Source organism: Gobio gobio (assembly GCF_949357685.1).
Source record: "Gobio gobio genome assembly, chromosome: 22".
NCBI lineage: Eukaryota > Metazoa > Chordata > Actinopteri > Cypriniformes > Gobionidae > Gobio > Gobio gobio.
The window spans coordinates 19,528,365-19,546,032 of record NC_137118.1 but is presented as its reverse complement, the minus strand read 5'-3'; the positions used below and the strand labels follow the sequence as shown (position 1 = coordinate 19,546,032).

General features: G+C 37.7%; 1 protein-coding gene across 4 annotated transcripts in view; it reads right to left on the bottom strand.

Annotated features, from left to right (window-relative positions):
* sardh (sarcosine dehydrogenase) overlaps positions 1-17,668 on the bottom strand; it is a 72,806-nt gene that overhangs the window by 16,283 nt on the left and 38,855 nt on the right. For all 4 annotated transcript variants that reach the window (XM_079804518.1, XM_079804520.1, XM_079804521.1 and 1 more), the window contains 7 exons: positions 17,196-17,279; positions 16,982-17,095; positions 16,725-16,863; positions 14,866-14,979; positions 14,571-14,718; positions 7,328-7,421; positions 1,026-1,188 (listed from right to left, as the gene is read on the bottom strand). In XM_079804518.1, coding sequence (XP_079660644.1) covers positions 1,026-1,188; positions 7,328-7,421; positions 14,571-14,718; positions 14,866-14,979; positions 16,725-16,863; positions 16,982-17,095; positions 17,196-17,279 — 856 coding nt within the window. The remainder of the gene's footprint in view (positions 1-1,025; positions 1,189-7,327; positions 7,422-14,570; positions 14,719-14,865; positions 14,980-16,724; positions 16,864-16,981; positions 17,096-17,195; positions 17,280-17,668) is intronic.

The window sequence follows — 17,668 nt, the reverse complement described above, 5'->3', positions numbered from 1 at the left end:
CCTTCCCCAGCACCACCTGCCTAGATCTGGTAGATGGGCTGCTAGAGGGCCTGCTAGAGGGCTGTCCCTGCTTTCCTTGCAGCAGCTTGTATCCTCTTCACTGTATTTATGTGTATGTTTCATCAGTAGCTCATGCCATGCCAGCAGCAGGAGCATAGCAGATCTACTCCACCAAGACAAAGACTATGTACATTCCATTCTTATCAATAAAATGCGGTTTAATTCTACTCCGTTATGACTGAATCATATTAAATATATATTAAATCTTATTTCTTAGTCATGAACTCAGGTAGAGTATTTAAACCACACAGTCTAGTAGATATGACCTACATAGTGAACAGTGAAGCGGAGTCTCAAGAGTGCAGTGGAAGTGCTGAAGTGTACAGCTCCAGTAATGAGTTTTTATTGTGTCCAGCTGTCTACTCTTACCTTCAATTCCAGTAAGAGCTAAATGCATAAGGGACACCTACCAACCTACATTACGTCTAACTATTATCTCCACCTGACCTTCAGCAGCATGCGCGGTTTTACTGTTGCTCGGCCAGTGCTGGTGCAGAAAAACTGCTGCGGTTCAGTGTTAAGCTGCATCGAAAGAAGCACTAAGAATGAATTATATATGTGGCTCTATTGGAGAGCGATACAATGATGTTTTATGCTTACAGTGTGAATCGAAAATGCATCTCCATGCACGTTCTACAGAACTCTAAACGATCAATTGAGATCTGTTGAGTGAAACCCTTAGTGGCTCAAACACTGTTCATCAACAGAATCCCAGAGTAAATCAATTGATCTTGACACTAAAAGCAAAGTTTTACTGCGGCACCTGGAGAAACAGATCTCAATGCATGAGGGGTTATGAAAACATATTTTTTCTAGAACTAGATTCTGGGTGTTTTTGAACATTCTGCAATGTGGTTTCCAGAGTGTTTTGGATGGTTGCTAGGCGTTTGCTTACTGGCCCAAGTCAAAAGAATATTGATAGTGATACCAATTACAGTGATAGTAGTAATGACACTAAACCATACCTTTCTCAATGCTCAGGGAGTCAATGGCCCTGTAGCCGGCATTACAGATGCCATATTTGGCACCGGTGGCCATGATGGCGTGGTAGACGGGCAGACACGACTCTTTCGGGATATGAAGCTCCCAGCCCATCTCACCCACAAACGACAGACGCATGGCCCTCACCTACACACACACACAAAATAAAGATTGAAAATACGTGCAGAAGATATTCCTGGATATTGAGTCCATTTGTTATGTATAAGGAAGCATGTATGCACACAAGTGTATTGTAGTTTGTTTTATTACATTGCTCTCTGGATTACTTGATTAAAGACCCGTTCACACCAAGAACGATAGTTATAAAGATAACTATAGCAGATGATATCGTACTGTTTATTCTAAGCGCGTGGTTGTCTGTCACTTTAAATGTTCGAGCTTGTTACAGCAGGATGGATTCTGATTGGCTGTCAATGTTTTTATCATTCTTCAGGATATAGTTGTTCGGAATGTGATTCCAACCACATCGTTTCTCTGTGCGTTATCTTTATAGTTATCATCCTGGGTGTGGAGGCTTTGAGCAAATCTGTAAAAAAGATCAAATAATTTCAACTCAAATATTTAATGTCCATTCATTTTTTATTTTCTAAGTAATCATGCAATAAGCGGGATAATGTACGTGTCAGCTGGTTATTATCGGGAAAAAAAACAAGACAGGAGAGACTAAATGAAACAAAATTACAAAACAGTGGAAATATATCTGAAGTATAAGTGTTATATTATTACTCAAGAATAATAAAAATGACATGTTAAAATACCTGAATAAACTGTTTTCATACAAACAAGGTTTGCGGCTGGTAAGATTTTGTAATGTCTCTTCTCAAAAATACAGTAAAAACAATAATATTGTACAAATCATTTCAGTTTAAAATAACTGTTTTATGTTCTCATATATTTTAAAATGTAATATATTCTCCTGTGATCAAAGCTGAATTTTCAGCATCATTACTCCAGTCTTCAGCGTCACATGATCCTTCAGAAATCATTCTAATATGATGATTTTGAAACATTTTTGATTATTATCAATGTTGAAAACCATTTTGTGCCTCTTGATATTTTTGTGGAAACTGTGATACATGTTTTCAGGATTCTCTGATGAATAGAATGTTCTAAAGAACAGATTTGAAATAAAAAATCTTGATAACACTTTACTTAAAGCCTTTTGGCCCTATCATACACCCGGCGCAATGCGACGTCAGGCGTGACAAGTGTTTTCTGCTAGTTTCAGACCAACGCGGTTATCTTTTTTTTTATACGTCCAGCGCCACGTTGGTTAAATAGCAAATGCACTCACGCTCATCTGTTCACCTATGGGTGTGCTGGTCTGAAAACGAGGTGTGTTCAGGCGCATTGTTATTTTGAGGCAACTGAAATCGACTGCGCCATTGACCAACAAAAACCTGGTAGTATTTTTTGTGTTACTTAAAGGGCACATCAGTAATGTGCACCTATAGGCGGGTGCACAATGCACGTACAGTCTGCTTGTTACACACAAAGGTTACACAGCAAACAAACATTTTTAAATATTCAAAATAAAAGGATTCCAAGGTGGAGAAGCATTCAGTCTTTCCGCTGACAAATTCCGCCATATATAGCGAATCCGCCAAGGTGCAAGCGCAACTGGCTTTTAAAGGGAATGGGAGATGAGACTCTGATTGGTTTATTGCACGTTACACCCAAAACACACCCATGACTCATTAAGAGACTACGTACAATCCTTTTCGACCCTCTGTAGACCATCTGTGTGTTTTTTCTGTCGTTAAACTAACAACAGAGGATATGCTCTAAGTGCACCTGACCATACGCTCAGATTGTTAGAATAAGGCCTTTTATGTGTATCCATTATAAAGGAATCCATAATGTACTTTATAATGCATGATATCTTTTCATAAATAATTGTAGCCAAAGTTAAAATGCATTATAATAGTCACAGATTCCTTGTTAAATCTAAAATTGTTTGTTTGTCATGTTTTAATGCATTATACTTTCTTATAATGTATTATACATGGGGTTACAATTATTCATGAGACCATACAATGCATTATAAGGTGCATTACAAGGCATAATTAATGCACTAAAAATACTTTTAAGTACATTAAGTAAGGCTAAGTAAAGTGTTACCAAAATCTTTTGTAACAATGTAAATGTTAAATTTAATGTTTGAAAGTATTTCTTTCAAAACAAAATCTTACTGACCCAAAACTTTTGAATGGTAGTGTAATTTAAAACAAATGATAATGTTGTAAATGTCAAGGTTAGGAGTGTACACTGTTCCTGACGTATCAGTCCAGCCTCGACTGACTTCAGCTGCCTTCACTCTTCAGAAAGCTCAACTGTACCTGCCTCTCACTCTTACCGAACACGCATTAACACCCAACCAGGGATCAAGATACAGTATCAACAGCACTAAACAGCACAGCACACAACAGTCACTTAGATAATAGGCTGGCCGCTCTCCAGAACCTGCAGTGGTAACAGACGCATACGAGTGTGTGTATTACTGTGTGTTTGCAGTCATCAGCGAGAAACTGTTAATTGTGCAAGGCCTGAGGGGCTGAAAGAAATGTGGCAGGGCTCAGATCATGTGAAGGACACCATTATCAGCCAGAAACAAGCCCTGCGCTCGCAACTGTAACCTGCAGGGAGACACGGTGAAGCATATCTGGCCGCCAGTTGTTGGATTTCAATTCAACACACTGTAAGGTTGGTACCCTGTTACCCAAAATCCACTAGTCCTAGCCTTAGATACCGCATCTGCAGACTGTTCATGGACCAGCAAAAGTCTGTGGCAATCTGATCGGTTGGCTTTATGCAATTTATATCAAACTGCACAGGTTTTTATCAGTACAGCAGGAACGAAGTTGGTATTTTTCCCAGCAGCCCTTCTAGGAAGAACTAGCCAAAGGATTTGCTGTATGCAATGTTCATGGCCTCAAATCTTTGAAAGGGTTTAGTTTGAAACAATCAGTAGTTGAAAAATGCATTTATATTTCTGTTTGTTATACAAGTTACAAGCGGATTTCAGATGTGCCTACCTTTAAATGTCACAAAAACTGCATTTACGCAGCATATACCCTACTGTTGAAAAGTTTGTGGTCAATAAGATTTTTCTTTTTAATTAATACTTTTATTTAGCGAGGACACATTGAATTGATCAAAAGAGATAGTGAAGACATTTCTAATGCCGGGTTGGGAGGGTTACTTTTAAAATACATTTCACTACAGATACTACAAAATACATACTTTAAGAAGTCATTTGTAATGTATTTTGTTAGATTACACAAGTTTTGAAACTTAATCTAAATACTTTAGAATACATTGGAATATTATTAATGTATGTAACACAACAGAACCACCAAACATAAACATATTATTTTAAACAGCATCTGTTTTCCACAATATTTCTTCAAGCAAAAAAAATGCAGACAATGTTAGAATAAAAATTAATAAATTTTGATGCTCAAGGTGGCAACATGATGCATTAAGATCTGGGGTGTGTAAATTGTTTAATTGGATGAACAGGGTAAATTGTTCTTATTTATTCTTCAGGGAAACATGTAGTTATTTGCTTCTGAAGAGAAGTGCTAAATGAAAAAATATGATATTTTTTTCTTCTGGGAAACATGTAGTTATTTGCTTCTGAAGAGAAGTGCTAAATGAAAAAATATGATATTTTTTTCTTCTTGGAAACGTGTAGTTATTTGCTTCTGAAGAGAAGTGCTAAATGAAAAAAAAATGAATTTTCCTTCTTCTGGGAAACATGTAGTTGTTTGCTTTTGAAGAGAAGTGCTAAATGAAAAAATATGATCTTTAAACAAAAAAGAAAAATGTACACCTCATCCTGTTCAAAAGTTTTCACCCCCTGCTCTTAATGCATTGTGTTTCAAGCTCGTTTCAGCCCTAAATATACAAATAAAAAAAGTTAATTGCAACTTTTTATCTCACAATTCTGACATTGTGTCTCACATTGTGAGTTTGCATCTAACAATTCTAACAACAGTCGTCGAGATAACAACAGACAGTTAAGATTCAAGGGTATGTCAATTTTTTAATGTGGCATTTGGTCTTGTGGAGTATATGTAAACATCTATTATATGAAATAGCTAATTCAGGACAGTACAAAATAAACAGTTTACATTAATGTTTAAATTAAATAAATGACATTAAAATTCAAAGTAATCCCTTTGGTAATCTAAAATACTTTTCAGATGTAACTAATTTGATTACCACCCATTTAAAAGGTAACTGTAATGAAATACAGCTAATCAAATCTTGTATTTTTAAAAATGTATTTTGTTACTCCCCAACCCTGTAATGTTACAAAAAAAATCTATATTTCAAATAAATGCTGTTCTTTTGAATCCTGAAAAATATTAAGCAACACAACTGAATTTTTCAATGATATCGTAAAAATGCAATAATCTTTTGAGAAATTGATACATAAAAAAAATATATATATTTTTTAAAGATCAAATCACCCAAGCATGTTGATCAACAGATTTAAGCATTTACAATTTGATCATCAAAAACAATCAATTAATATGCACATGTTACATTTACCAATTATTATTTTTATCTGTGATTATGAAATTAGTAAAAATGGATAATCATATTGGCATTTTTTTTAACAAATCTGTTAAAGGGGTCATGAACTGGCTTTTTTATATACATATATACTGTTGTCTGAGGTCAACTTATGATGTTTGCATAGTTGTTACATTCAAAAACATCATAACGAATAGGGTATTAATAGGGTATTTTCATCCGCGATTTATTGGAATGTTTTATTTTTATTACTTGGCCCGCCCGATCGGTGGATATAAGCGCGAACCGTACTATTTCACTATTTAAGCTCCTCGGCAGGCCGGGCTTACATTTTAGTAGCCCGTCTGGAAAACGCATAGCCCCGGGACGCTGGCCCATACATGGTTGAGTCGCTTGTGTGCTCGTCTCAAATGACTATGTGGTTAAATGAAGGAACAGACACGCAATGTCTTCCCCACGTGAGCTGGATATTCATTAGAAATAAAGTTCATCAATGCGCTTGTAATATTGGAATCCGAATGAAGCTTATGCGGTATGTTTAGAAATTCTATCCGGTTTAGCTCCATGTAGGCCTGTGTTAGGTTAGCGGCACGAGTCGGTGGGCGGGGCTACAGAATCAGGCGTTGTTCTTCTTCTGTTGAGGCAGTGCTTCCCTACACTCTTATGTCATAGCCGGGCACATTCTGAGATCGGGTGTTTGCTGGGCCTGGTGTCTATAAAAGCTTTTTTTTTTTACTAATAAGGACGTTTTCAGCTCTGAAACTTATAGGATATTCTTATATTATCATGACCTTTCATATATCAAAAGCTCAAGGAAGTTGACTTCTCAATTCATCACCGCTTTAAATGAACAAATGATTCTGATTTAATTCCATTTTTAGTTCTTTGCTTAGGTTGTATTCATGCTTGTAAAAATACTATTAGTTATTCTGTTCAATTGGCCACCGGTGACACCCAGGTTATTTAAGGAGGGTCCCCTGCTGTAAGCCTTTGGTCATAAAGAAAAAACATCTAATGTAACGTCTAATGTATGCATAAATAAATGTATAATGGTGCTTGATTCTATAAACAACAAACTATAAATGTTTTTGGCTTCTGTATTATCTTGATATCCTCTGTTATGCATGACCACATTCTGAGGTGTGTGGGAGAAAGAGTGTGATGGGGTGAGGTGCGGTGAGCAGAGATAAAAGTGCATGACATCAGCCAATAGAGTTGTGTGTCTATAACAGTCACAAGAGTGGAAGTAGCCCATCTGCCTGATCAACATACACACAAACGCACGTACACATGCATGCAGAAAGTGTCCACGAGATTAATTGTCGTTTTAGTTTTTATTAGGGTTGTCAAGCGTTTAAAATTCTTAATCTAATTAATTACATGATGTGCAGATTACTTTATTTAATTAACTCTTTCCCCCGCCAGTGTTTTTGAAAAAAGTTGCCAGTCACCGCCAGCATTTTTGATCATTTTCACTAAAGTTTCATTGCCCCAAGAATATTTAGTTTTATGAATATCTGAACATGCAATATGCCAAAAGAAAGAACAGACTTTCTGCTTTTAAACAACAACAACAAATAAAAACTTTTATTCTAGCTTCATGCATTTCTTTTTATAGTGGTTCTGAAGCAAGAACCACTAATTAGAGCATGAGCAAATGTGTCTGACAGAGCTGAAACTGCACAAAGATGCGAGGACAGGGAGAAGGAGAGAGCGTTACCTTGTGTTCAGCGGCGTTCACTATCTTGTGTGTGGAGAAGGGAAAAGCATCATTGCTGAGGTCGGAGTCCAGCACTTCCTGCAGAAGCTCACGGCTGTCAGAACACAAATTGCATGCATTACTCTCCCATTACAGTCTACATAGAACCATACCAACAAAATCAATACTTCATAAATCAGTATCAACTTTACACAAGTTAGCGAAATGTACCAGAGGAAAGGTCACGAGAGACATTTTCATGAGAAATTACATTCTACCACTCTTTCTCACTTTCCTAATTATTTAATTTAATGATTTGAATGTAAAATGAGGTTTATATATAATTATAAGAGATGAGAACTTAATATAAAATTAAAGGTGTAGTGTGTAGTATCTATGATGATCTATTGAGAGAAATGCAATATAATATACATAACTATGTTTTCAGTGGTGCATAAAGACCTTACATAATGAAGCGTTATGTTTTTATTACCTTAGAATGAGCCATTTCTATCTACATACACTGCGGGTCCCCTTACAATGAATCACTATTTTGCTCCGCCATGTTTCTACAGTAGCCCTAAACAGACAAACTTCTCTCCAGAGCGCTAGCTACTCCCTGCTGTCTCAGACGATGACATCTTTGTCCTGTGTCGGCCACCGTAGCTTCTCTACGTGCTTCGCAAGGGAGAGGTGAGCGGTGGGCGGTTGCAATTCGCAACCTCGCCGCTAGATACCACTAACATTTACACAGTGCACCTTTAAAGTAACATTTTATTTTACTTCATTATAAAAAATAAAAATCTAATTAAATTAAATTACATTAAAACTGATAATTAGTGAAATTAAAATAAAGTGCAGTGGCCCCAAAAAGCAGTCACACATAAGCCAGACCTAAAATGTATTAAATGCCATTGCATATAAAAATAAAAAACCAAATGGCATTTACTGTAGAGGAAAGCAAACTATTTCACAAAAGATTAAAAGTATTGAATACAAAAGTGTATATGAAATGCAGCAAATTAACATAAGAGCCTGGTTATTATTATAATACATTCTTTATGGAGTGCAGGAAAATGGCCCCATGTGTCACCATTTATACTCTCTCCATTTCATCAGGTCAGCCATCAGTCTCTCTCCTATTTACTCTCTCCATCAGTGTTCCTTTCTATTTTCGACCTGCGGCCCTCGCCTGACCTGCTCTTTTCCTGCGAGTGTGTGTGTGTGTGGGTGCGATGGACTTGTTCTAGCTGCATCATTTGGGGTGACAGGAACAGCTTGGCCTGTTTTGCATTAGCATGTGTGTTAACAAAAGCAGAAGGAGGCCTGACGGATGTTTGCTCAAGAGCAAGAGTGTGTGTGTTTGGCTTCATGTGACATGTATCACAGAGTACAGTTATCTTCCAGAAACAGCCAAAGAGCAGAAAATTACATCTGTGTGGGCAGAGTGAAGAAAGGAAAAAAGGTTTGAAAAAGGTAAAGGAGTCAGGGGAGCGATGTAATGCATGAGGAAGGAAATGATGAAGGTGGATTGCCATGTTTTCGAAGGACTACATCATTTGTGTGTGTGTGTGTGTGTGTGTGTGTGTGTTTAAGGGTAGACTCCTTCCCTCCACCCACTCAAACATCACTCTGTTCACTGAAGCACAAAGGCCAACAACCACTCTAATTATACAGTGTGTGTGTGTGTGTGTGTGTGTGTGTGTGAATCTAATTAGGCGCTCTGTCTCTCCTTTAGCAGTGTCAGTTAAGCAAGGATCAGATATAGTCTTAATGAAATCACTTTTCACCACAGAGCACAAACGATGAGAAATGAAGCGAGCGCTCAACCAAAACGCTCTGAAAATCTTGACGTGCATAAAATGTACTTTATACTTGAGTGCCGTTACATTGAAATGAAGAAATTAACATTTAACTATAGAATAATCACAGTTTTAATTATATTCTAGTATACATATAGTTTGTATACACACCTTATATATTCAAACACACGTATTTCTATTTCAAGTAAATGCTGTTCTTTTGAACTTTACATTCATCATAGAATCCTGAAGACTGGAGCAATGATGCTAAAAAAAAAATCAGCTTTGACGTCACAGGAATAAATTACATTTGAAAATATATTGAAAATATAAAATAGTTATTTTAAATTGATATAATATTTCACAATATTACTGTTTTTACTGTATTTTTGATCAAATAACTGCATATATATGCTTATATATGGGGCTCTGGACCACAAAAAAGATCATGTTCCATTAATATATTTTGTACATTTCTTTTGTAAAACATTTATTATTAGTAGTAATATGCATTGCAAAGGACAACTTTAAAAGGCGAATTTCTCAATATTTAGATTTTTTTGCATAGTTGTATCACAGCCAAATATTGTCCTATCCTAACAAACTATACATCAATAGAAAGCTTATTTATTAAAAGTTTTGTGGTCCAGGGTCACACACACACATATACACACATTCTGCTATGAATAACTGCTTTTGTGTTCCTAAGACAGACATAAGGGTGAATAAATGTCATGAATTCTCATTTTCATATTCATTAAAATGTTCTTTGTAGGAAAGAACAAAATCTGCCCGCTTTGGCTGATAAAATGTCCTGATATAACATGCATCTGCTGATTCCATCTCCTGACTTCATTGCAAATCATCACCCTTCGGTCAAGCTCACAGTCGTTTCAGAACATTGCGAACACAGCTGTGGAAGCATGTTTTTAGATGATGGTAAAGCATGCATTTACACTTCAGGAGTCAATATAAGCGCACTGTCGCTTGCTCTGCCAACGCTGCATAAATCTCACTCCTGTCCTGACAGGATCCCATATGACACAGGGATCATTTCAATATGCACACAACAGCCTTTCAGACAGAATGCGGCTCAGAACATCTTTACCCAAATACACTGCATCTTATGAGCTTCTTGGCTCCCCTAAATCATGTCTAGATATTCACAAACAATGAGATTTGCACTAGTAGAACAAGTTCCTTGAATCAAACATCCTTTGTTGTTCCTGGAACATGTCGTACTTGGGTAAAACACATTTTGAGGGAGGAAAGCATAGTTCTCAAGACAATGTAATAAATCTAAACAAAAATACTCTCATGAGGACAAGGCCAACTATAAAATCACGCTAGTACATCATTACTCAGAGATGTTTCCTCAGCTGTATCTACTTGGGACGTGTCTCATTCCACTCACTAGTTCCCTATGACACAAATCTGTATATTCAACCACTACCAAATGAATTGATTCACACACACACAAAAAACGTTGAGCTTTGAGTTCAATCGACAGCACTTCTGGCATAATGTTGATTACAACAAAAAATTATTTTGACCATTACTTATATATATATATAAAAAAAAATCTGGATCCAGTGAGGCACTTACAATGGAAGTGACCATAAACAATCTGTTAAGATGATTTTATTGAGAGAGAAAAAAAGACATCAAGTAACCTTTTGCATTTATTTATAGCATTTATAGCATTGTTTAAAGCTACACTGCCATTCAAAATTTGGGGGTAAAATAAAAGAAAAATGACATACTTTTATCCAGAAAGGACACATTAAACAGTGACAGTAAAGACATTTATAATGTTTCTTTTGAACATCATACAATCCTGAAAAAATATATCAAGGTAACCATAAATGGTTTCTAACATTGATAATAATGAGAACCATTATTAATAAGTGAGTACCAATAATAATAGATGGTAATTTAGCAGCAAATAAAAATGAATGATTTCTGAAGGATCACGTGACACTGAAGACTGGAGTAAAGATGCTGTAAATTCAGCTTTAAAATTAGAAGCTTCACATTTCTGCTGCTAAATCCAACAAAAATTGTCCCCATTCACTTTCTCACTGTAAATGCCTCATCACCTTGATTTTTGCTGCTTCTTTTTTTTTATTATTATGGCACAAATGGTGCCGAATCAGCTTAACTTGCATTGAACCCAGAATATTCCTCTAAAACGACATGATATCATTTATGGAAGTGAACAAAGTGAGCAGTTGATTCTCAGAGTTTTTATGGTGTTTTTTATTGGCCAGAGGAGAACTGGCACCCCGACTGAGCCTGGTTTCTCCCAAGGTTCTCCATTATGCCACCTGATGGAGTTTTGGTTCCTTGCCACTGTCATCTTTGGCTTGGCTTGCTTAGTTGGGGACACTACATTTTCAACTAAATATTCAATATATTTTCAACTAAATTACTGATCTGCCCGCATTGTCACTATATGATAATTGAAATGAGCTGGATAACATCACCGTTTTCTTCAGAGCGGCTGTACAGCCGAATCAAATTCTGTTGCATTATTTTCCTGCATTGTAAAAAGCGCTATATAAATAAAGGTGACTTGACTATGTGAAAATCTCTAGAGAGCGAACATTTCAGTGCATTGGCATGATGAATAAGGGAGCAGACTGAGAACCTATGGAGATCGCTAAGGGAATGATAGTAGCACCTGTTCATTAGAAACACTGCTGTTCACATTAGGATGTGACGGAACCACTGCCCTCTCCTAAGCCATGAAGAGTAGTGAAGGAGAGGAGGATGAAGAGGGAGATTTCACAAAGCTGCTAACTCTTTCATCTAGCTTTCATCTGGTCACGGAAAAGGATTGAAGGACACAGTGGAAGGACACACTGTTTTGATGAGCAAAATTTAATGAAACATCTAACTTCCCTTGATCTTTTGAAACAGAACAGTTTCAGAACTACTTTCAGTCAAAAAAGACCCTTTATTGATACAAAGCTGCAAAAACCACTTGTCCTGAGCGACTGTCTACATAAAAGACAGCAGACAGGGATAAAAACAAAATAAAAGTCCATCTCATGCTTTTAAGCGCATCAAGCACTGGAAAATGTTATGTTATTTACTATAACATGATCCAATTTATACATTGCTTGGCAAACAATTTATTAGAATACGCAGTTACTTATGAATGGCCATCAATGGAGGGTTTTTTTTTGTCCATAGGAATGGTGTAGATACAGTATCTACCAACAGGGCTTAACTTCCAATGTTAACTAGCTAAATCTTGACCCATTGGTTGCTGTCAATTTCCCATGTAAAATGGGACGGACAGTAAAAAAATGTCCTATAGGGTCATAGGGAGGGTGGAAAAATACTGTATAATATTTGACTTTTGGCTCCTTTGACAATCCTCGCTCCTTATGGCTATGGCAATTGTGGCCTAATGGTTAGAGAGTCAGACTGGAAATTCCAATTCTCAATACCAGCAGGAAATGACTTAGCAAGGCATCTAACCACCAATCGCTCCCTGGGATCACAGCAAAAATGGCTGCCCCCTGCTCCGGGTGTGTGCTTTCAGTTTGCAGTGTGTGTGTGGGTGTGTGTTCACTGCTCACTAGTCCTGGTGTGTGTGCACTAACTTGGATGGGTTAAATGCAGAAGACACATTCCGAGTATGGGTTACCATACTTGGCCTTCACATGTCACTTTCACTTTTTTCAGCTGTTTACAGGGCAGAGGTGAGAGAGACAGCATGTGGAATGGTTTCAGGTGAGAGACGACAGACAGATGATGTTATTACTGCATACAGCAGCACATCAGGAAAGAAAGAAGGTGGAAAAGAGTGAATCTTGAATTTAAAGTCCTCAATTTCAATTTTACCCATTCAATTTGCAATATGGTGGAGGTGAGGCAGTGCATGAATGAACGAAACAGTGTAAAAAAAGTGTTGGCTGTGTGGTCTGCATAGGCAACTGACTACTAAGGGAACATCCTAACTGAAATGAAACCTTATAAGTGACTGATTTGGAAAATTCTAAAAAGGCAGCAGATTTTGATCAAGTTTGATATTAGCATGTTGCTAAGCTAACAAGAAGAAACTTTAAAATACATAGAACTTATTGGATAAAATAGTAACATTTTACTTGGACCATTTTATCAATACTTGTAATACTTGCTAAGCTAAAGATACTTTAATACATACAGTAGCATAGGGATTGGCAGTATGATGATATATTGTGGCGACGTTATAAAGTGTATTGTTAGAGATTTTGCTAAATTTTAAGTAAACATGAGTTTTTCTCTAGTGGAGAGAAGTATAAGGGAGGTTTTTTTTCTACCAGTGGATGCATAAGATTTCCTGACAAAAGTTTAAAAAAAAGTTGATTTTACCACATCAATCCGAGCGCGAGTCCGATGATGAAACATTGGAAGAACTTCTTGTGATGGAGGTTTGTGTTGGACGACTTGAGCAGGACATTTCTCAGTGATACACTACTCATTTTTAGGTACATTATGAGATGTTGCAACTGTTATTCCTCACTATCAGCATTAATAAGTAGATGTCCATAAACAAACCCATGTTTATATTTCTAATTTATTGTGGTGCACATGCGAGACTTGTAATAACTGTATCAATAACGGTGCATATGTTACCCGAGCACTTACTTGAATGAAGTTTGCAAAACAAATCTTGCTCCATCCTTTCTCTTTGCTCAAAGTAGTAAGAACGACAGGCAATCAGCATTAATAGAGACCGTTTTAGGTAATAGTGGCCCACAGCTGATTTGCAGAAGTATTTCAGTAAGACATTAATAACGCGAGTTAGCTGGAGACCTACACAATATACAACACAAAACTACATATTTTGAAAATATATACATCAATAATTAATCATACCTACAGGTTGTGATTCCGAGGAGCAAGCTGGTCCAAATAAACTGGGTACTGACTCATCTTTACAGAGATTTCCAGAGATTTTCTGAGATTTGAGATGCAGTCTTAAGTAAAATGGCATTTGTGGGCGGGTCAAATTGTTCGCGGGCAGACAACGTACAACATAGACGGGCATTAGGCAAATGTAGGTCCGCTGTAGGATTCTAAACAAAAGTAACTCGTATAGGCGGAGTCAATTCTTTCTTTTGAGAGACAATAACTTAATTTATCATCCACATTCGACTTTACAACTTTGCAGAACGTTTACATTCACAAACAAGATATTATACACTGCATGAAAGGGCATATTCAAAAAAACATAATGGGGCACTTTAAAGTGGCAGACGACAAAACTGTGAGCACTAATAATAAACAGAATGTTATCATGTGTTGGTGTGGATGCTAATATAGCTATGATTATAGCTATTGTTGTTGGTTTGAACAGGCCTTTAGAATTTGGCCAAAAGAAGGAATACATACTCAACAACTCACTAGATTTATTCTATTTATGTGTGTGTGTGTGTGTGTGTGTGTGTGTGTGTGCTTGTGCCAACCTCTTTGGTCCCTGTATGCTGATCATGCCCATGTCTTCAGTGTGGTCTATTAGTGTGCAGCCGAAACCCTGGTCCTGCAGCGCTGACTGGATGTGGCTCCAGTTATGCTGGGCCACACCACCTCCAATGGCCAGGTAGTATGCATCACCTTCAGCGCACACACACACAGAGTGATGTGAATATAAACTCATGACCTCCTCCTAACATGCTGATGAGAAACTCATAACGTCCTGTTACAGTGCCTTACACATCAGTTATGTGACCCTGAACAGAATAAATCATGTGTGTTGTTTACCATTAGATTCAGGTGTCAGTGGGAGGTGGGCGGGGCTTGGCTCCAAACGACTGACGGTGAGGTCAGACTCAACTCCACCCCTTTTGTTTAACATGCAGGTGTAGACTGTGGACCCTGAAATACACAATCAGTCAAGATGATTACATTTCAGAAAGGTTTACCACTGAAACTATGTGGTCAGACAAAACAATGTGACTAGATACTACAGGTGCTGGTCATATAATTAGAATATCATCAAAAAGTTTATTTATTTCACAACGAAAAGTGAAACTTGTATATTATATTCATTCATTACACACAGACTGATATATTTCAAATGTTTGTTTCTTTTCATTTTGATGATTATAACTGACAACTAAGGAAAATCCCAAATTCAGTATCTCAGAAAATTGAAAAGGTACAATATTGAAGACACCTGGTGCCACACTCTAATCAGCTAATTAACTCAAAACACCTGCAAAGGCCTTTAAATGGTCTCTCAGTCTAGTTCTGTAGGCTACACAATCATGGGGAAGACTGCTGACACGACAGTTGTCCAAAAGACAACCATTAACACCTTGCACACGGAGGGCAAGACACAAAAGGTCATTGCAAAAGAGGCTGGCTGTTCACAGAGCACATTAATAGAGAGGCGAAGGGAAGGAAAAGATGTGGTAGAAAAAAGCAATAGGGATAACCGCACCCTGGAGAGGATTGTGAAACAAAACCCATTCAAAAATATGGGGGAGATTCACAAGGAGTGGACTGCAGCTGGAGTCAGTGCTTCAAGAACCACCACACACAGACGTATGCAAGACATGGGTTTCAGCTGTCGCATTCCTTGTGTCAAGCCACTCGCGAACAACAGACAGCGCCAGAAGCGTCTCGCCTGGGCTAAAGACAAAAAGGACTGGACTGCTGCTGAGTGGTCCAAAGTTATGTTCTCTGATGAAAGTACATTTTGCATTTCCTTTGGAAATCAGGGTCTCAGAGTCTGGAGGAAGAGAGGAGAGGCACACAATCCATGTTGCTTGAGGTCCGGTGTAAAGTTTCCACAGTCAGTGATGGTTTGGGGTGCCATGTCATCTGCTGGTGTTGGGCCACTGTGTTTTCTGAGGTCCAAGGTCAACGCAGCCGTATACCAGGAAGTTTTAGAGCCCTTCATGCTTGATATTTCCTGCTGCTGACCAACTTTATGGAGATGCAGATTTCATTTTCCAACAGGACTTGGCACCTGCACACAGTGCCAAAGCAACCAGTACCTGGTTTAAGGACCATGGTGTCCCTGTTCTTAATTGGCCAGCAAACTCGCTTGACCTTAACCCCATAGAAAATCTATGGGGTATTGTGAAGAGGAAGATGCGATATGCCAGACCCAACAATGCAGAAGAGCTGAAGGCCACTATCAGAGCAACCTGGGCTCTCATAACACCTGAGCAGTGCCACAGACTGATCGACTCCATGCCACGCCGCATTGCTGCAGTAATTCAGGCATAAGGAGCCCCAACTAAGTATTGAGTGCTGTACATGCTCATACTTTTCATGTTCATACTTTTCAGTTGGCCAAGATTTCTAAAAATCCTTTCTTTGTATTGGTCTTAAGTAATATTCTAATTTTCTGAGATACTGAATTTGGGATTTTCCTTAGCTGTCAGTTATAAACATCAAAATTAAAATAAACATTTGAAATATATCAGTTTGTGTTTAATGAATTAATATAATATACAAGTTTCACTTTTTGAATGGAATTTGTGAAATAAATCAACTTTTTGATTTCACCTGTTTATATGAAGAATAGTAAAAATGAAGTTGAAATAGATACACTCAGTGTGGATGGATGGGAGACTGAATTGGCAGACAGACATCACAGAGATTCTCACCTGGAGCTTTGTTGACATCAGCTGTAAACAGCCAATCAGCTGCTTTCTTTGCATCCGGACCAGTCAGGTAAAACTTACCAAAGTAAGACATATCAAACACAGCTACAGCATTCCTACAGGTCAGACACTCGTCACGAATCTGGGATTAAGCAAAAATGTAAAATCTATAAATTTTTTGAAATTCCCCCCAAAAATGTTTTAATAAATAATGGAACTGGAAACAAACACTCATTTAAACATCTACAGAGTTTGCTCACCACATCATGATGTGGAGGGAAGTCAAAAGTGTACTCTTTGCCAAGTATCCCGCTGTATTTGTACGCAGTGTTTTTGGGGACATCGTAGGCTCCGTAGTAATCATAATTTAGAACCTGAGAAAAGGCCAGTAGCAAACACCGATTTAGCAGACAAATCAATCAACCGTCAACAGAGGCGGTTGATTGTGTGTGGGTGTGTGTGTTGAAATCTTACTGGAGCAGGACCATCTTGGTTGAACCATCCAGGTCTCTCCCAGCCATGTCTCTCTTGAAACACACAGCCGTGTTCTTGTAGCACCTGTTAAATAACACAACCATCAAATATAAAATATTTCGATTTCCAGTGAAGGATCCAGAGCGTTGTAGGCAGTGGCTAACGGCAGCAAAGAATGGTAAATATGGAGAGAACACAGCGACGGAATATCTGAAAAATCTCCATGTTTCTAGTCAACATTTCAAACTGGATGACAAAGAACACAGTATTTGAGCACAAAAGGAGGGGAAACAATTGTAATTAAACGGCTGTTCTGTCAGTTCTGCCCAACCTCCCGAAGCAAAACGCTGTCACGTACAAGTAAGGAAGCTGTTGCTATAGTATTTTTACCAAAACCCTGTTTAAAAGTAGAAAAAGTATGATGCAATTTTCAGAGATAAACCTACTCTTACAGGGGCAAATCTAGACCGTTT